Below are 21,107 nucleotides of genomic sequence, written 5' to 3' on the forward strand. Positions count from 1 at the left end.
ATACTATTACTGACTTTAAATTTTTTAAATTTAGGGAAAATAAAATTATTGAATTGAAAACATCTAGAAGTCATTAAATTATACAAATTTCTAACTAGCTCAGGATATAGAAAAACAATTTTTTTTGTGTATGTAGAACACACTACACAAATTTAAGTTCTCTATTCCTGGATCATAACAATTTCATAAATGAGAAGGGTCATTTATATTGTTGGACTATAATGAGGCTTTTGCTTTTACTTCATAGAAGTTAGGGAGAAAGTTCTCTAAATGAGAGAATATGATTATTTGATTACGCTTTGGCTACCACCATTTCCTCCTTTGCTCACTGATATCTATAAAAAATAGAATTTCATTACAGAATGACATCATCAAATTATTGGTCTGAAAAAACTGAATTTTACAGTTTTAAGACAACTCTCCAAGAATATAAATTTAAAAGAATACATATATATTGGAAGATAGAATTACCCATAATGGTTAAATGACAAGTTTGGAGGGAGGAGGGGGGGGGCGGGGGGAGAGAGACAGAAAGAGAGGAGGAGAGGGGAAGAAGGCAGAGAGAGCAAGAGAGAACAAACACAAGGCTAGATCCAGACTCAGCAATCTGTGTTATATGGATGGTGGCTTAGAAAGGCAATAGAATACAATCAGAAAATCTTAATAGTTTTCACAATCCTAAATAGCTTCCCTCTCTGGTGTGGCATTCCCACTCCCCTATACCATTAAATCTATGATCAGATAAGGGACAAGTGACTGATAATGCCTATATAAAGCCATATGTAGTCAGGTAAAGTAATCAGAGAAATAGAAGAAAGTAGTACCACAGAAGCTCATCCAGGAGCAGACACGGTCAACTGTATCAGAAATTACAAAGGAGTCAAATAAGGATAAGGATAATACCATATAATTTAGACATTAATAACTTGGTTATGACTTTGGACAGAATAGGTTCAGTAGGACTGTCGAGGTTAGAAGCAAGTAGTCAGAAACCATAGGTAATGAAAGTAGAGAACTCTTTCTAGGAACTTAAAAGTGACAGGGAAGAGAAATTTAGAATGACCATTCAAAGGTATGGCAGAAAAAACAAAAAGTAGTGACTCAGAATTGAAATGTAAAGTTCTACTTGCAGGCTGGACCTAAGTTTTGTATTAGTTGCTATTTTTAGGGGTCATCATTCAATTCTGAGCTCCTTTGGGGCAGGGACCCTCTTTCTTGTATACCCAATGCTTAGCACAGTGCCTGGCCCATAGCAGATGCTTAATAAATGTTTGTTGATTAATTATTTACTAACTGCTTATTTTCCCCAAGGAATCCTTGTAAAACAAAATACATAGTGCATAATAACTAAATATGAGGCTGCCAAGAAGAACAGAAAATTAATTCCAAATAACCTTCACAAGACAAAGACAAGACTTATAGAAAACAAGATGAAGGTTTAAAAGGCCGAAGAAAAGTATGTAGTTAAGAGTTTTAAAAAGTTAATTTAAGTTAGTCTGGTACCAAATCAGAATGAATTACCAAGGAGGTAACTAGTTGGCACAGGGAATGATATAGTACTGTCAGGAAGACTTCAGTTCAAATTCAGCCTCAGAAACTAGCTATGTGATCCTGGACAAGTCACTTGAAGCTATCTGCCTCAGACTTATTTATAAAATGAGGAGAATAAAAGTATCTACACTCTCAGGGTCATTGTAAGGATTAAATGACATAATAATTACAAATCATTTAGCACAGGGACTGGCACATAGTAATGGCTATGTACATATTAGCTATTGTTATCAGCATTATTGTAGACCTAAGAAGATGACCAAGAGGTGACTGTTAACTATATATTAAATGAGATCACATCATTTTGTTGCTTAAAAAACAAATGAACAAAATTAACAAGACACTAGGCTACATCAGCAGAAACATGACCTTCGCATCTGGAAAGGATCCTCTTATTATAACTCAAAGAAATTTATACTTTTTCCTTTAAACTTTTAAAAAATATCTTCTGCTTTGGAATATGAAAATCTTCCTAAAATTTAAAAAATAAATAGGTCAAAGGAAAGACATTTGTTAAGTGTAAGCAGGGTGCATATCTAAGAAGTGAAATACCTCAAAAAAAAAAAGGCAGGAGTAAAAGTTGTCATGAAAGGCAGGGAAGGATAGGCAAGAGAAGAACAGGGCTTATAATGAGATTAGATGGAGAGACCAAAGGTGGACAGCAATGATGCACTTATTACCTGGAGAAAGTAAAGGACTCCAGAGCACTGGGTGGAATGGCAAATTTATGGGAAGAAAGAAGACACAAGAAGCACAGATTAGGCAGATACAGACCTATCTCTTTGGAGGGAACTTCTAAATCAGTGATATCACAGATCTGTTTGAGTTTTGGAATACCTTATGATTTTATGTCAGCTTTTTATAAACCTCCCCCCAATATTCTCCCTAGAGCACTATAGTAATAAAAGGGGGAATAGGTGGAAGGTTTAGCAAAAGTAAATAAATAATACAACATTTCTGGGGAAGAACTCAGTTCAGTGACAAACTACAGTAAAGATCTGAAATCACCAAATTGAATAATGATCAGGAAAACGGAAAAATGAAAACCAATACGCTTTTCCATCCAACAGAGGATTGTATGGTAGTTAAAACCCTGCACATCCTGAGAAACAGAAGCGAACTGCAAGCTCAGACAATCAGGCCGTCTGAAAACTACAAATATTCTAATTTAGGGGTCAGCAAACTCCAGGTCAAGGGTCACATCCAATCTGCTTCTTTTTGGGGGGAGAGAGGAGCCTGAAGAAGCTTTGTTTTGATGTTTTAAACCTCAGCAATGCAAAAATAGATGGAGGGTCAGATTGGACTACAGGCCATCCCTTGTTTTAACTTCTTGGAAATTCTGACCAAACAAAAAACCCAGACACCACATTTCAAGAAAATATCTTCATTTATCCCATCTCAGGCCCATTGTACCATTTCCTCAGTTATTTACATGTAACCTTACAGTTTCCACATTCATTCTGAACTGAAGATCTCCTTCCTGTGACTCCAGATTCTAACATCTTACTCCATTTTCAGTCCTACAAGCCACTTCCCAAACATCTCCATGGTATGACCTCGGTACAAACCCCTCTTCTTGGCTAGTCCTCTTCTATGTATTGCTTTCCCCATTAAAATATAAACTCTTCAAAGGCAGGGTCTGTTCTGCTTGTTTATGTCTGTATCCCCAGTGGTTAGTCCCATGCCTGCCACATGAGTTTCGGAAATCATTCATGAAATTGCCCTAATCAATTAGAAATAAAGGGCAATAAACAAAAAACCAAAAGTATACGCCAGTTACCTCCTGAAAGAATCCCACATTGAAAACATTCATACTGCAAGTCAGAAAATAGGACTACAAGCAACAACAACAAAAAAGAAAGTGTACAAGTACCAAGAACCACAGTCAGGATTATACAAAACTAAGCTTCAACTACAACACAAGAGAAAAAAAAACAAAAACAAGGAAAAAGCCTTACCATCAAGCATATTTTACCTGCACCACTGATATAATGCTATAGAAACAAAAAGAACCTTTATTAGAACAAAGGGCTTTAAACAAAACAACAACAACAACAAAAAAACACCTGTTACCATCTGTCTTAGAATCAGTACTTATGGATCTGTTCCAAGGCAGAAGAGCAGTAAGGGCTAGACAAGGAAATACCTGAGATCAGATGTGAATCTGGGACCGTCTATCTCCAGTTCTAGCTTGCTATCAACTGAGATACCTAGCTGCCCCTAAGGGCAGAGAATCTTCAAGTACGCCACATCAAAACACCAGAGATGTACATAAATCTTGAAACACAAATACAGGACATAAAATGAGAAAAAAAAGAGGAAAGAATTTACTCTCTCTCATAATTGGATGTGTAAGAAAAAGTATATACAAGCAAAATATGCTTCAAATTTTCACGGTAGATTATAAAGGGGGATTAAAAAGGAAAAACAAGGACCAGTCATAAAGATTAGGTGAAGGGAAGAGAAGAAATGGCAGGTATATAGGAACTTCAAGACCAGTATTGACCATATTCTCTCTCTTCCAAAAAACATCAGAAATGTAAAGATTTGTAAAGAGTTAAAAAAGATATGGAGAACTTATTTTATCTTAAACCAACTAAAGGAAAAAAACCTACTACAGTATCAATCATGATCTCAAACAAAAATAAAAATAAACATGTTTAATAAATAGGAAAGAAAACTAAATATTCTTCAAGGAATCATTATGAAATAATATTGCTTATGCACAATTGTTTATCTTTTTCATGAGATTTAACTAGGTCAGAAAGGGAACACTGAAAAGTTCCCAACTGTTATAGTTTTGCTTTCTATTTCTCCCTGCCATTCATTTAACCTTTCCTTTCAGTACTCAGATGTCATGCCATTTAACAAAAATGAATGACAGGGAAATACAGATGGCAGTGTCTGCTGTGGACACAGACAAGTCTTAAAAAGAAAAATCAACTAATTATACCCCTGAATAGAATTTTAGAAAAGCTTAGAATAGGATAGCTCTCTGGTGATTAATAAATAGGAATAGAAAGAAATATATATGTTTCTAAGCTTTGCATGGCATCATGACAAAAACTGGTCATTGGCTAGCATAAAAACATAATAAGCAAATGCTGAAAAGCAGTCATGCTGAACACATTTTAATATTGTAAAATTAGAATTATAATAATGAACATTTTAAGAAAAGATTCAAACAAATGGAGACTTTTAACTAAAGATTTATTTGTTAAAGAACAATCATAAAAAATCAGTAATACCATTAAAGAAAGTGGCAACCATGAAATAACAGAGCAAAGATTTTGGAATGCTAACAAAGTAGTTCTTTGGGCAAAATTTATACCTCAACATTTATTTCAATTAAAAAAAAAACACAACTAATTTTATATACATGACTTCAAAAATATGGGAAAAAGCTACAGATAAAGTTAACAAAAAATTGCTAAAAATCAAGGAGAAATTTAAAACAGAATATATCAAAGACAGAAGGAAAACTGAAAGCAAAACCCCACTGAATTAATAAATGGAGGCTGTAAATCCAAGTGATCAAAACAGAGTCAAAAGCCAAACTGCCAATATCAAAAAGAAAAAGGAGAATCCTTACAATGGAGAGGAAATAAAAGAAATTATTAGAAATTATTTTGCCCAACTAGATCTCAATAAAAGGAATGAGTTAAATGAACTAGATGAATATTTACCAAAAATATAAAATACCTCATATAAACAGAATAAGATATAGAAAAATGAAAAAACTAAATCTCAGAAAAATAAATTCAGACATTATAATACCCTTAAACCCAGGAGGTAGACAGAGATCTAGGACCAAATAGACTCACAAGCAAATTGTATCAAACATTCAAAGAACAATTAATCCAATATTGCATAAATTGTAAAAACAGAAGAAAAGATCCTATCAAAATATTTCTTTTGATTATACATACTTCTTTCTATGTAGATAGATACATTCAGGTTCGATTTATACCAGGGATACACAGTTGGTTCATGGTTTAGAAAACTACAAACATAACAGACCATGTTAAAAAAAAAATTCTCTCATTACGTCCATTAATCTGCATTCCTCTTCTTGGTTGAGGGAAATCTTCTACAATGGTTCTTAATAGTATGTAATTCTTTTTAAGAATTTTTTTGTTCAATTTTTTTTTTTGAGACTAGTTAAAATTTTGTGTTAGCTCTACCTCAGATATTAGGCACTTAGATAGTTGATGCAAAGATTTTTTTTTCTTAACTGACTGCATCTCTTCTTATATTAGAGTTGCATTCATTTTGTTTATGCAAAAACTTTTCAATGCTGGATAGTCAAAATCAATATTTTTCAGGATCACTTATCCCTTGTTTTATTAATTATTCTCACAATTAGCCATAGCTCTGAAAGGTACTTTAATGTACTTCTAATATTTTTATGGCATGATTTCTATGGCAATAGCATTTTAAGAAACATTAGTACTCTAATCCTAAAGTTCCAGCATGTGTGTTACAACAAAAAAGATTAGTAGGACATATCACACTACTTATTATTATAGTAGGCTATAAAAAATTTTCATTTATGAAAATAATTATAGTAATTAACATTAATCTAGAGCTTTCAGGTTTATAAAGTATTCTTCATATATTAGCTTATTTATTCCTCCCAACAATTCTATACGGCTTGTATATAACTAGTAAACAATTTCATAAATAAACCGAGGCACTGAGAGATTAAGTGACTTGCTCTTAGTCATACAATTAGCAAATATCTGGGTACAGATTGAACTATGATCCTGTTAAATTCTAAAAGCAAAAATTTTTCCACTACAATCTATTTGTAAATATTTGATGCAGAAACAAAGGCATTTTATTTCTAAGTATTAAATATCTTCTCAGAACTAAAATATCTTAAAAAGCAAAAATTGCATGTTTGTTTCTAATCTAGAGAAAGTGACATTTTCAAAGAAAAATGTGATGCAGAACAAAGATTATCAGGAAAACAAAAAACAACCTTTGTGCTTTCAAAACCATGTGATCATTGATATTTTAGCTTCAGCTCAGAGTACACAATAATTTCATTTTTTAAGAGTTTTGTTTTTTCCTTTAATTATATAATGGAAGGGATGCTCTTGCCAGCTCTAAGACTACACAGCATAGAAAAGGTACCAAACTGTATTGATAAAAGGAGTTTCCTCAAGTGAGAGTTCACCATTGTGACAAGGAAATCACTTTAAAAGACTGATATATATTAATTTAAGGTCACCAAGGAATTCAGCTATGTAATTCCTAAATGAAAACTCAAGTCAGCAGTCAATCTTTTATGGAGTTTAATTACAACAGGAGGAAGAAAGGAATTAGAGATAGAGAGAGAGAAAAGGGAGAGAAGGGAATAGGGCTTAAATACCCCTTCTGTTTAGGCTGGGCCAAAAGGCCCAAGCCCTTAGATAGCTGGGGCAAAGAAAAGAGATCAGTCCCTATTACTCACATGACCAAAATGGAGAAACAGTCTCAGAGGCCCCCACCTTCAGCTTCCTTCAGAGCAAGCTTCTCAGAGCACACTCCAACCACTCAGACAAACTCCTCAACCACCCTTTCAGCTTTCAACCCCCTCTCTCTTTAAGGAAACCGTCCAAGTTCCCTCCCCTCAGTTCTCACATCTACCAATCACTGTCCATCAATTTCCCTGTGCCAATGGAGGCTCTAGCTTAACCCAGGACCGCCCAGAGGTCTCTGGCTTTGCACATGTCTGTTGAAGGTCATATTTTCAAATAATTAAATCTTTGATCCTTTGCTACAGCCCTTCCTAAATCCTGTTAACCTGAGTAGGGTAGAGATTGGAATAATTAAATTTTGATCTATGCTGCAGCCCTTCCTCAATCCTGTTAGGACTGAGTAGGTAGAGATTGATTCCAAGTATCTCCATTGTATCAATTCTAAAATCAATCATGACTCAAAGAAATTCCTGTTCTATGCTTAAGCCTAGGTCAAAGTCCTTTCCATTGTTCAGCAAAAGGTTTCTGTCCTAAAGTAATCTTAAGAAGGGAGGAGGAGGAAACTCTCATGCCAATGGGGTTCACATTCCAATAGCCAAGACCCACTATCAATAGGAAATTTTTCAAGTATGAAATTTCCCAGTGGTGAAATTTCCAACATTTATAAGTCTAAGAAATTTTGAGGTTTACACCATACCAACGAAATCACAGGTCAAATTCTCTTTATACAAAGAGAACAATGTTGAAATGAAAACAAAAATCTCACAAAAGAGCATAAATTAGTAAATTAAAAAAAAAAAACAGAAAAGAAAGCCAAATGACAATAAATCTCGTAATTTAAAATTTTAAATACACAGAATGAAAGAAAGAAAAAAGAAACTGAAAACAAAATAACTAAATTAATGTCAGAAAAATAAAGTTGAACAAACCTTAAAGAAATTATCAAAGTAAAAAAACATAAGGCCAGATGGATTTACAAATTAATTCTATCAATCATTCAAATAAACCTTAATCCCACTATTACATAAATTGTTTGCAAAAACAGTTAAAGAGGAGAATGAGGGATGGGGGTTGAGGAGGCAGCCAAGGAACACAGAAGGCTTGTGTTCCTTTCTGGACATGTTAAAAGTATCTATAGGTTATCTTGTTCTATGGTCCAATAGACAGTTGGAGATGAAACTGAGGAGTAGCTAAGGGGTCAGTGCTGGATAAGACCTACTTAAGTTGGAGAATGAAGACTCAGGAGGTGAGAAGAGGATGATGGTATCAAACAGCAGAGAATTCAGGAAGATCTTAAGGATGAAGGACAGGCTATTAAACATGCCAATTAAATGATTGTTCATTAACTTTGGAGGGAGCAGTTTCCATTAAATAAAATAGGAAGCCAGATTAAGAGAGTTAAGTGGAGTGAAAAGAAAGGAAGTAGATGCCCCCCAGTAAACCCTGGTCTTCTTACCATTTCAAGTGAACTCACTATCAAATGGAGGCAATCCATTCCTGGTCTGGAGAGCCTTAATTATTATGAAGTTCTTTATACTGGGCCAAATGTTGCCTTCCTGTAATTTCCTCTAATTTGTTCTCATTTTACATAACAATCGGAATACAATGCAAAACATTTATTAAGCATTTATTGTGTAGAGACTACTAAGGGCGAGGGAAATAGATGCTAAATTTAAAGAAATTTCCTGTCCTTCTAGAGCTTTCAGTCTAGAAGTGGGGTGGAGACACAACACAGATAACTATAATACATATTATAATGTTAAGTACATTAATGAGTTAAAACACAACAACAACAATGTGTTATATGGGAAAGTTGTTATGAACCAGAGATACAAAGCCATGGATATTACAAGGTGTACATCACATATCCTTTAACTCTTCTCTTTTCCAAGTTAAACATTACTGCGTTCTTTTGAATCCTCTAACTATTCTTGTCATACCCTTCTGGACCTGTTTTAGCTTGTTAATGTTCCTTTTAAGATATGGTTTTAGTTGAATTTTCATTTATTCCATTATGAATGACTGAAAATTCTAAATGAAATTTGTTTTATCACTATTATTTTTATTCATAATTCATTCCATTTCTGAATTGGTATTACAGTTCAATTAAATTAGTTTCGTTTCACTCAACTACTTAAATCTGGCTAAGTCTTGGAGCTTGTACTTTAAACTGGTACCCATAGAGATAAGACACCACAGACCTGTGGGATACTTTTACTTCATTAATATAAACCATTCCTTTCATCCTATGTTGGTTTCAGATAAACTTTTGTTCCTTAGTATGAGTTGAGTCATCTCTGAAGTGTAGGACAGTGTCGCTAGCACAAAAAGTATGAAACTAGAGGGCAGCTAAGTGGTTCAGTGGATGGAAAGCCAGGCCTACAGACTAGAGGTTCTTGGGTTCAAATCTGGCTTCAGACACTTCCTAGCTGTGTGATCCTGGGCAAGTCACTTAACCCTCATTTCCTAGCCATTGCCACTCTTATTATGCCTTGGAACCAATACACAGTATTGATTCCAAGATGGAAGGTAAGGGGTTAAAAAAATGGAACCGAAAGTCAGGACAGCTAGGAGCTAATCCTCAATACCTTTCTGTACATTTCAATTCACTTCTCTAAATCTCATCCGTATTTCAATATTTCAACTCAGTAATTATTTAATTAAGCACTTGTTATATACAAGAATCCTGTGTAGGCAATGGAGATACAAAGGCAAAAGAACAGTCTTTGCACTGAAGAAGCTTACATTCTACTGGAAGGAATCTACATACAAAATGAAGTATAATTCTAGTTTAGGTGATTCCCTCCCATCTGCTCTCATACCATACTAACTAAATTCTAGAGGAGCAATGGAAGGGATGCCAACTTCTAGTACGATCTTTACCCCTGGCATGACTTTTATCTACAACATATCCAACAAGTAGCAATCTGGCCTTAGATCAATTGAAAACTTCCAATAACAGGGAATTTTCCACTCCATCCCCAAATCAATTCCATTTTTAGACAACTTTAGATAGTAAATTTTCTAATATGCTCCTCAGTAATGTCCACGCAATGGTCCTTTCTGGAACCAAGAATGAATCTAAACTTTCAGATAGCAAGCCTTTTCTTATTTTGACCACATTTTAAGTATTTATGTGTACCTGTCTTATCTCTCCAAAAACTGACAGCATGCTCTTTGAAGTTAAGAGATCAAGTCTTTCTTACTTTGTAACTCTCCCCAGTATTCAACAAGTATAGGGCAACTAGTTGAAGCTAAGTGTTTTAAAAATTACTTTCCAAGGTCCTTTCCAGTTCCATAGTTAAAAGTACATCGACATACTCTTTTGTTGGAAAAGTCAAGCCTGAAGCTTTCTGCTCAAGCAGTTCTCTTTCCTGTGACAGAAGATGACCCCCCCCCCCAATTCTTGTTTGAGTGAGTGCCCTTTTAGAAGCAATAATACTCGATGATTCACTCCAACCAAAGAATATTTTCATGTTTTTCCCATCTCCCATCACAGCTGTACTTTTTTTGGGAGGAGAAATCTGCATACAGTACTGAGGTTATTTACAGAGCAGACTTTTGCTAGGGTTTCCCTCAAGAATGCCTTCCAGAGGACTAGATACCTTACAATAGATCAGAATATTTGAATAGAAAATTTAACTAGCTTTGTCACTGGTAGATTATCTCAATAGTTATATGTTTAAGGATGGACTGAAGAGGCAAGAGGAGACAAAGGATCATTTAACATACTGTTAAGAACTAAGCAAGAGATGTACAGGAAAGGATGCAAAAATGGATAATAAAGAGAATTTATTCAAAAGATATTAAGAAGGAAAAAAGTAGGAATTATTATATAAACATGGGGGAACAAAGAATTAACATGGAGGAATGGGGAAAAAAACCACCGAACAGAAGATTAAGGATCTAATCTTAGGTTCTAAATCTCAAAAGGGCTCTATGTTTTATTTCTTTTTGCATCTCTAACAAGCCTAATTCAGTATGCTGGCATAGATGAATTTAATATTAGGCATATGACCTTGAAACTTAAATTCTCTACATCTCAGGATAATACCTGCCTGGATTACTCTAATGGGTAAATAAACTAAGATAAATAAACCAAATTGCAATCCTGGAGGTACAATTGATGAAGAGGAGAAATGAGAACAGATGACTTTTGTAAAGTGAAGTGGATTGGAGTTGTGAAGTGAGCCAGAGAAGCAGGAATTTAAGCACTTCCAGGATGAGAAATTACCAAAAGCTGGTACCTCTCAATGCATTACGTTCCCAGATTCCAAAAATTGATGGTGAAAATTATTTTTGTTAAAAATACAGAATAAGAAAGGTTATATTACAAAACAAGGATTTTAACATTTTTGGGCTATTCTTGTAGATTCATATTCTAATGGAAGAATGTTTTCTGCGGTTTACTATAATATATGAATCATTAGCACATTATTGGTAAGGCATTAGGTCTGATTATAAAATACAGTATGAGCTTTTATTACCCTGCCTCAATATTTAATTTCTACACAACTATTTAAATAAGTAATGTTTGTTAAAAGAAATAATCAAAATTATTGATGAGTAACTAAAATGAAAATCTAAATAGCAAATATTCCAATTTCCTCCATCATAATAGCATAATGAATGTTATTTTTTATCAAGTGATAATTTCTCCCCACATTCAAACATCTAATTAGCATGTACACCATAGTATCACTGAATGTTTTGATTACCAGAGGCAAAAAATGCAAATTAAGTCAGCTTTTTCTTACTCTAAGATAAAAAAAAAAATTGATAGTCACAGAAGACAAGTGGGACAAAGTGGTATGATTCTGCAGCTAAAGGTAAAATAGGCTATTTAAAATATCTAGCTCTCTACATACTTGATTTGAATAGGAACATTTCATTTAAAGAACACTTAATAGTTATATAGAATTTTAGGTGTGTAAGTAAAGTCATTTTGCCCTTTTTTAGGGGAGTGGGTATCCCCAATGCTTAGCACAATGGTTGACAGAGTAGGTGTTTAATAAATGTTTACTAACTGATTCTTGTAAGAACATTGTGAGCTCAGTAATTTAGTAATTATTATCCCTATCTTATGAATGAGGAAAACTGAGGCTTTCAGAAGTTTGGTGGTTTGCCAAGAGTCACATAACTATTTTGAGTCTAAGAAAGGACTTCAAATTCAAGTTTCTTCTAATTTCAAGGTCAGTGTTTAATCTACCACATCACACTGCATATATCTAAAAATACAAAATTAAAAGGAAATGCTGAGATTAACTCTATAAGTTCTATTAAGTGTATTATTAAAAATTTTAATGAAACCTAAGGCAAGATATACATGTAACAAACCGTTTTGTTTTGTTTTTTAAAGAGAGAGGAGGTTGAGAGTGTGGGTCACTGAAGGCTATGATTTCATTATTATTAAAAAAAAACTCCCAGTGAAGAAATTCCTTCCACCAGAGCAACATCTGATGAGTAACTTGCTAGTCTCAGAGATTTGCCTTAAATACTGGGAAGTTAAAAGGCTTGCCCAGTCACACAACCAGCCATGGTCGGAGGCACGATCACCCTCCATTCCCCCTCCTGCTCACTCACTACCCACTTAAGTAATGTTGCTTCTCTATGTAACAATACTTTAATAGTTTAAAGGAAATGTTATAATTTTAAAAATTAAGCCTTGTATGTTGAATTGACCTGGCAACATATATACTATCAAATAAGATAAGCAAATTTGAAAGACTACGATAAACTGGGTTTTTGTCAAATAAAAACAATAACCTGGATTTTACATGAGCTTTCTAATAACTAAAAATGCTTTGTAAAACTTTGCTAAAAAGTTATTTGTATTTCTAAAATTCCTAGAATTTAGTATGTCAGCATTACAAATAGCACCATAAATGACTTTGTTTTCCCATTTAAAGTCTTGAAAAAAATGAGCAACTAGGCAGCTCAGTGGTTTGAGAGGCAGACCTTGAGACAGGAGATTCTGGATTCAAATTTGACCTCAGATACTTCCTAGTTGAGTAACTCTGGGCAAGTGACTTAAACCCCATTACCTAGCCCTTCCTCCTACTCTCCTGCCTTGGAACCCAATACATAGTATTATAGATGGAAGGAAAGGATTTTTTAAAAACTTCATGCCCTATGCTGGACTATTTATTCTCTTGGTCTATGCTGTGGGGATAAATACTATGCCCTGATTTTAAATACTTCACAGAAATGGTAATGATTGAAAATATTAAACATCCATCCATCCATCTATTGAAAAACATAAAATATAGGTGCAATACTACCTAACCATATATTTTAAAATTACTTTGTACTCATCAGGATTCACAGGAAAAAGAATGGGATTATGATGAAAGAGTTAAATTGAAACAATTGAAATCAATGCCTGAATTCTAAAAACTCTTGAGGACTGATGGCATAAAGGTAAAGAATTAGATATACAAATTTTATAGAGCTTATGTATCGATTATTTTACTTCAAAAGTTTCTATTAATCAACAAGCATTTATTAAACACTGACCAACACCTATGACAGACAAAATGAAATAATCTTTTCTCATAAGAAGCTTGCATTCTAAAAGAGAAACATATCTATAAAATTATATACAGAATAAATGTAAAGATAGCAAATACAAAGTAGTGAAATATTAGGCTGACTGGGAGGGCCTAAGAAAACTGGAGGGATTAGGAAAGGACTACCTCTGGCAGTCAGTCTGACGAAGCCTAGGGATTCCTTCCCCAAATATTTTAATTAAAAAAAATTTTTTTATTGATTTTTTAAAAAACCCTTACCTTCCATCTTGGAATCAATACTGTGTATTGGTTTCAAGGCAGAAGAGTGGTAAGGGCTAGGCAATGGGGGTTAAGTGACTTGCCCAGGGTCACACAGCTGGAAAGTGTCTGTGAGGTCTATTTTGAACCTAGGACCTCCCATCTCTAGGCCTGGCTCTCAATCCACGAAGCTCCCCGGCCGCCCCCCCCCAAATATTTTTAAAGGAATAAAATAAAATGCCTAAGGTTTCAAAGGAAACAAATTATAATGAAATAAAGTTATCAAAAAAATTTAAAGGGCTGTTCATAAAGTCCAGATTAGGATCTCTTGATTTGGAAATCTTCTTCTCAAAGAAAGGGAATTCTATGAAGTGGGGGAGAGGAAGGAGAGTATTCCAGGAATGAGGGACTGTCAATGCAAAAGACAGGAATGCCTGGTGTAAGGAACAGTTTGAATATGTTATAGAATGACAAAGGGAAGGAAATGACCAGGAGGCAGGAAAAGTAGGCGGGGTCAGGTGAGGGGTTTACAATTTAAACAGGCAAGCATATATTTTATACAGGAGCCAACAGGAAGCTGCTGGGGTGTATTGAGTAGGGAGGAAATGACAAGGTTAGACTGGTACTTCAGGAAAACGCTTGGTCAGCAGAGTGAAGAGTAGCTAGGAGTAAGGAGAGCTTTTTATCCTTGGATGTAAGCTGGTGGGTCCTGATAACAGAAAGGAAGAAAATCCGACTGAGGAACCCCACACTTTTGTAAAAGTGTAGACTATGGTTGTGGGATACTACAGACATTCATTTTCTGAAATGTTTTTCCTTTCCTTTATACTTTAGTAGAAGGGAGAGCTCTCTAGAGAAGTGGGAAACGCAGGCTTAAAGAATAAAAGATATTAATAAAAATTATTCTTTAAATGGACAGAAGATGGAGAAAGAAATTCAGAAGGAACTGGACTATTTTGGTATGACTATGTAAAAATAATTTGTTTTTTAAAATTATATACAAGAAGTTCAAAGTTTCAACTCTTTTCTGTTCTTTGCATTTTGAAGTGCTTACATTTATTGACATTTAAGTTCATAATAAAATATATACTTTAAAAACTGATCCAGTATGGAATTTTCTTAGATTAGAAATAGGACATTTTTAATCAAAGGATTTTTATGCTAAGCAAATGAAAACCATTCCCCAAAATTAACTTTAAAATAATATTTTTAGAAATATAAAAATTATCCTTGTTTATCTTATTTGGAAGTCTAGCTACATGTACACATTTTAATGCATATGTACAGTAAAATACTAAATATGAATATTTAAAATATTATTTAAAAATACTAAATAAACAGAAAAAAGGAAGTAATTTTAAAGTTCTACTGTTTTTAATAAAGCAGAAAAGTCACCCTAAAATGAGTGCTTCTATTTTAAGTTATGCCATGTTGAAGGGGATTCTTTAACATCTTTTCACAATTAATTTAGAACATGTACCACAGTCTGCTCCCTTTCAATAAGTTCTTCATATTAAATATAATTAGAAGAATATGGTCATCTTGGTATGTCTAAGAAATAAACTTGCATCTTTAGCAAGCTACATAATTTTAGTTCCTTTAGCCTTTCTTTCTCTCTCTTTTTCATAACACTCACCTTCTGTCTTAAAATCAATACTAAGTATTGGTTCCAAGGCAGAAGAGAGGTAAGAACTAGGCAATTAGGGTTAAAGTGACTTGTCCAGGCTCACAAAGGTAGGAAATGGCTGAGGTCATATTTGAACCCAGGATCTTCTTGTCTCCAGGTCTGCCTCTCAATCCACTGAGCCACTTAGCTGCCCCTCTAAGCCTTTCTTCATAGTCTATATTCCAAATGTTCAACTAACTTCATTGTTTTCTGAATCCTCTCTTTCCAAGGAAAGCCCAGGGAGAATACCTTATTCTAAAAAGGACAGCTTTATTACTTTTTTATTAATTACCTCAACCTTCCTTCTTTCAAATACATAAAAGGAAAATGTCCTCAGAAACTGTTAAAAAAACAAAAACTTCCAATGCTATCCTTTCCCTGCAATCTTTCCCTTCTTTAAAAAATAGATACAATACTTTGAATCATATTTACCTTGAGTCCAACATCAACTGTAGTGTTTTATCATGCCTTCATTAAGGTAGCTATCATTAATATTGTAAAGTTAAATGTTCAATTCAAGCACCAGTTTTCCCAAGTATCTATACTTATCAAACAACACACATTATTTTTCTAATGTTTACTTAAGTATATACTGTGTGCCTAACCCTCTATTAGACATCATGACACACAAAAGGAGTATAAAACAAGTATCTGCACATAAAAAACATACAGTCTAGCTATGGAAATAAATTTATCTTAACCATATTTTAACTTGTATTATACTTAAGGTATGTAGATAGATGTGTGTTCCTTTTTCTTGTACCTGCCAATATTTGACTATAAGTTCCTTATGGATGGTATTTTTCACCTTTGGATTCCCAGTGCTTAGCAGAGGGCCCTATACATAGTAAGAACTTTAAAATGTCACATGAATGGAATTCATATTATTATTCCATATACATGACTATACCTTTGAAAATATTCAAAGTAAATTGTAAAGAAGGATGGAATAGATTAGGTAGACAACATACAAAAATAACCATAATAGCCTTGTGTTTGATAAACCGAAAGAAACCAGCTCCAGAGTAAGAATTCATTCTAAAAAAAGATAGGAAACACAGAAAACAATATAGGTATAGGACAACACCTCAAGATATATCTATCTATACAGATTTCTCTCTGTCCCACTTCCCTCTTCCCCCTTGTTGTCTAGCTATGTAGTAAAAGCTGCAGCTAAATATTGCCACAACTATAGACATAATTATGTATATGTGCAAATATCATACACATATCATATCTTGGTATAAATAGCCAGGGAAGGTGACCAAAAAAATAGGAGAAAGGACAAATTTACCTCTTAGATTCACATTTAGGGCAAGAGTTCATGAACAAACAAGGGATAAAATCTCAAGTATGATACAAAAGACGGCTTTTTGTGGTGGCAAGAAACTAGAAATTAAGGGAGTACCCATTCACTGGGGAAGGGGTGAAATAATTATAGTATGTAAATAAATAGAAAACTAATGTGTTATACGGAATAATGAAATGGTTTCAGAGAAAACTTCGAAGACTTGTATGAACTGATATAGGAAAGTGAGCAGAACCAAGAAAATAATTTATATAATATAATAACAGTAACATTGCATGATCAATGCAATGCCCAACCAGTATTCAGAAGACCCAAGATGAAACATAATGCTACTCATCTCCTGATAGTGAAGTGGTGAATTTAAGGTGCCCATAGTCTCTGGATATGGGTCACTGTGGAATGTTTTGCTTTGATTGTTACATATTTGTTTTAAGAACTTTCTTTTTCTTTTCAATGGGGGAAGGTTCGTGGGATTAAAAAATAAGATTTTTGTTCATTGAAAAAATTAAGCAAAAAAAATTTCAAAAGTAAATTTTAGTTAACAAATTTATGAAAATCTACATTCCTAACTATCCCCCCCCCCCCCCCCAATTCCACTACTCTTTCCAAAGATAGGTTGTTTGAGTTATGGATCTTTCCAAAGCACCAGTCCATCTGCAAATGAGCCTTTTAGATGTCTACAAACTTTCCATGTATAGAAAACCTTAATCAGAGGTTAATATTAACAGTTACCAAACTACTTAGCACTTTAAGGTTGCAAAGTAATGTATGTTATCTCATTTGATCCTGAAAAAAATCCTATGAGCCAGGTGCTATTACTATTTCCATTTTACAGAAGAAGAAACTAAGGCTAGGAGAGATTAAGTGGCCAGTGTGAACAGCTAGATTCTGAGGCAAGATCTGAATTAAATTTAAAAGAATAATAGTATCACTTTGCAAGCAAAGAACTAGGTAATAGTTCAACTAAAAAAAAAAACAAAACTGATCAATAGTATTTCATTACCATTAAAAATTTTTTTGTCAAACTTTTCCCCTGTATTTGAGCAAAATTTTCTCTGCCAAACTACAGATTATAGTTCATTACTAAAGTGGTCAAATTTCTCAATATTTAATACAAAATATACATATCTTCAGCACTTATTTGCTTTTCTTTAATTAAAAGAAAAAATGGTGGAATTCATTAATAATACCAAAATTACTACTAACACCACATTAGACTAAATGATCTCTAAAATTCCTATTCTAAAACTCTATCAAAACTTTCAAATACATAAGGGGAAAATGTTCTTAGCAAACTTATCATAAAATAAAAACTTAAAAATAGTATCCCTTAAATGAAAATGGGCACATGCATGACAACAGGTATACTGTTCCTACTGCGGTGTTATGGACTTCTTACTACAGAACTTTTAAGGCTCTGCAATTTTATCAGTGTAGATGTTCCCTTCATCAACCAAAAACTGCAACTACAAGTTCAAAAAATGGCTTCATGGTTAATTTTGTTCAATCTGGAGGAGTTGCTGAGCTTTGGCTAGGCTGATCTTTGGCGTGTACTAGACTTTATCATTCAATGACATTACTAAAAAGGTACAGATAAATTTTAAAATTTACACTAATTTATATTTCAAAGCATACACTTTCATTATAAAGCCATGTATCTTCTCTTATACACCTAGTAGGACAATTACTCACAACATTCTGAAAGAATCATGTGCCAAAGTAAAAGCTCAGAAAACTGAGATATGCTCAATTTCCCCACAGATTAGCAAACTTTATTTATGAATATGAACTGTACCGATTACCAAATTGTTCTTTCAGGGTTGAAAGCACTTTCCCCATTAACAGCACACAGTCAGTCAATAAACATTTATTAGGCACCTATACTATGTGCCAGTCACACTGCTAAACACTTAAGAGAAGCTACCACGCAGAAACTAAAAACATACATCAAGTGATGAAAACAAGTTATCACTGACTGTACACATACATAACTCATAGATAACTTCAAGAAGGCAGGCAACAAACATTTTAAAAGCACTTACTATACACTAAGCCCCAAGAATCTAAATACAATAAGAGTCTGACTTTATGTAATATCTAATTTTCTAAAAATTAAAAAAAAATCAGAAAGTAAGTTTATGTCCTCCAATATTATGAATTTGGGTCATCTTTTCTGCAAAAAGTGGTTGGCAGTTTCTGGCACACCACTGGTGTTTAATGTTTTGGGTACCTAAATGATGCAGTAGTGGGCAACATCCAAGTTCAAATTGGACTTCCTGACACTTAGCTGTGTAACCTGGGTTATTTTAGGCCAAGACCTCATCTGCAAAATGGGGACTATAATACCTCCCCTCCCAGGGTTGTGGTGACGATCAAATGAGATAATTGTAAAGCGCTTAGCATAGGGTTTGGCACACAATCGATGGCTAACGTTTATTTAGGTAGTTCAGTAAGACCCGAATTCAAATTCGACCTCTGGCACTTCTTCACAGTGTGACCCAGAACAAGTTATTTATCCTATATGAACCCAAGTTTCCTCCTCTGCACAATGGGGTTTGAGAATGACAATACTTCCTTCCCAGGGTTGTTGCGAAGAACAAATGAGATAATAATTGTAAAGCACTTAGCACATACTAGGCAGCATGTTATCTTTTCTATTATGATTATTGACTGACTAAATAAATGACAGCTTCTTGCCTATGGTCCCACAGATACTTTTACCTTATTTAGGATGCTAAGGAAAAGTGTTACTTGACTTAGCATAGAGCCTCAAATACAGCAGGCGCTTAAAAAGTGCTTACTGCTTGCCTGGGAGTCTGAGTTCCCTCCCCCAGATTGAGAAAACTACTGGTCTGCTGTGGGTAGGTCCCTCAGTGCTTTAGACACAACCCCCACGGGCTGGTTACGGGGATTATGAAGATTTTTGCGGGGTTCTCCTGCCCCCCGAGTCAGGGAGGCAAGGGCTAAACTTCCAAGTGAAACACCACACGCTCCAGCTGCTGCTGCTGCATGACAAGCTCCCCGGGAAGCTCGAGACCACGTGGGGCCCCCACGGTGGCTGTAAGGGCTCCCGACTCCGAGCTCCTGCCCTGACAGAGACCGGGACCCTCGGGTCTCCTTGCCTGGACCCGGCCACCTGTGTGGCCCGGAAGGATTCGAGTAAACTTGGCGGTCGGTGAAAGGGGAGGAGGGCGGGAGAGGAAACGACGAAAAGAAAGGAGAAGCTCGGGATCCGGGCCGGATGAGACCTGTCCACCCACGCCCCTTCCCCTCCCTCCGCAGGGGCTTCACCGGATGAGGGCCCGAGGCTGGGAGCGGCTCGGGAGGGCGGGACGCCCGCGACCTCTCACCTCTCCCAACCTCTGACCTCTCCCCGCCGGTCCCCTCCCCCCGCCCCCCGGTCCTTCGTGGTCCCGGTAGGACCCTTCCGTCCAGCACCTGTCACTCAGCAAAGACACTGGCCCCAGCGCTTCCCGCCCGGTTCCCCTCCGGCGTCCGCCCCCCTCCCCCCAAGCAGCTGCGGGCGCCTCGGTCCCCGCCCCGCCCCGTCCCCCTCACCAGGTGTCCCCTTTTCGAAGCGAGGTTTTGAGCAGCGTAGCGATGTCGGACTGCTGGGTGTCCAGATCCGCCGCTCCTCCCTCCGCCATCTTCTCCCACTAGTGGCAGCGGAGGCGGCGACAGCGGCGGCGGTACCGGCGGCAGCGGCGGCGGCGGCACCGCCCCGGAGCATTGTGGGAACACGGCGTCCCGCGGCCCCGCCCCGCCGCCGGGTCGGCAACCTAGAGAGACGTAATGGGGGAGGGGAGGGTGAGGAGGGAGGGGGCGGGAGGAGCGGACTCGGGAGGGAGGGAAGAGGCCGACGGGAGCTTGGCCGGGGAGCGCGTGGGTGTCCTCTGCTGCCCCCTAACGGCCAGCACCAAGGGCTGCAGCTACAGCACTACCACCTTGAATTTCATTGGCTCTTCCTGCGAGTAAATTGCTCCCGATCCATGATCCCCCGCTGGGAATCCCTGCGTTCTCTTTCTATTTGAGGCTACGGTACAGCCCGGTCCTCTTGGCTCTCGGCGCTGGTTCTTTCCCTCCCTTCTGTCTCCAGGGTCCAGATGTGCACACCTCATTTTCATGACAACTCTGGCGTGTGTGTGGCCTGGGGCCAAATGTGTGTGAAACATGGCAACTACCTTAATACGAGTTCTGTGTGTGTGTGTGTGTGTGTGTGTGTGTGTGTGTGTGTGTATACCAGCTCCAGTGGCCAGATGGGTGTGAAACATGGCAATTCTGGCTTCCTAGGAGTTCTGTATGTGTGCATATACACACTGTCGACCAGATGTGTGGGGAAACATGACAAC

General features: G+C 36.2%; 1 protein-coding gene across 9 annotated transcripts in view; it reads right to left on the minus strand.

Annotated features, from left to right (window-relative positions):
• USP15 (ubiquitin specific peptidase 15) overlaps positions 1–20,647 on the minus strand; it is a 166,889-nt gene extending 146,242 nt beyond the window's left edge. For all 9 annotated transcript variants that reach the window (XM_001363289.4, XM_001363206.4, XM_056797682.1 and 6 more), the window contains exon 1: positions 20,317–20,647. In XM_001363289.4, the coding sequence (XP_001363326.1) occupies positions 20,317–20,405 (89 nt within the window). In that variant the 5' untranslated portion in view covers positions 20,406–20,647. The remainder of the gene's footprint in view (positions 1–20,316) is intronic.
• Positions 20,648–21,107: the final 460 nt, after the last annotated feature.

Source organism: Monodelphis domestica, chromosome 5 (genome assembly GCF_027887165.1).
Source record: "Monodelphis domestica isolate mMonDom1 chromosome 5, mMonDom1.pri, whole genome shotgun sequence".
In the NCBI taxonomy this organism is placed as follows: Eukaryota; Metazoa; Chordata; class Mammalia; order Didelphimorphia; family Didelphidae; genus Monodelphis; species Monodelphis domestica.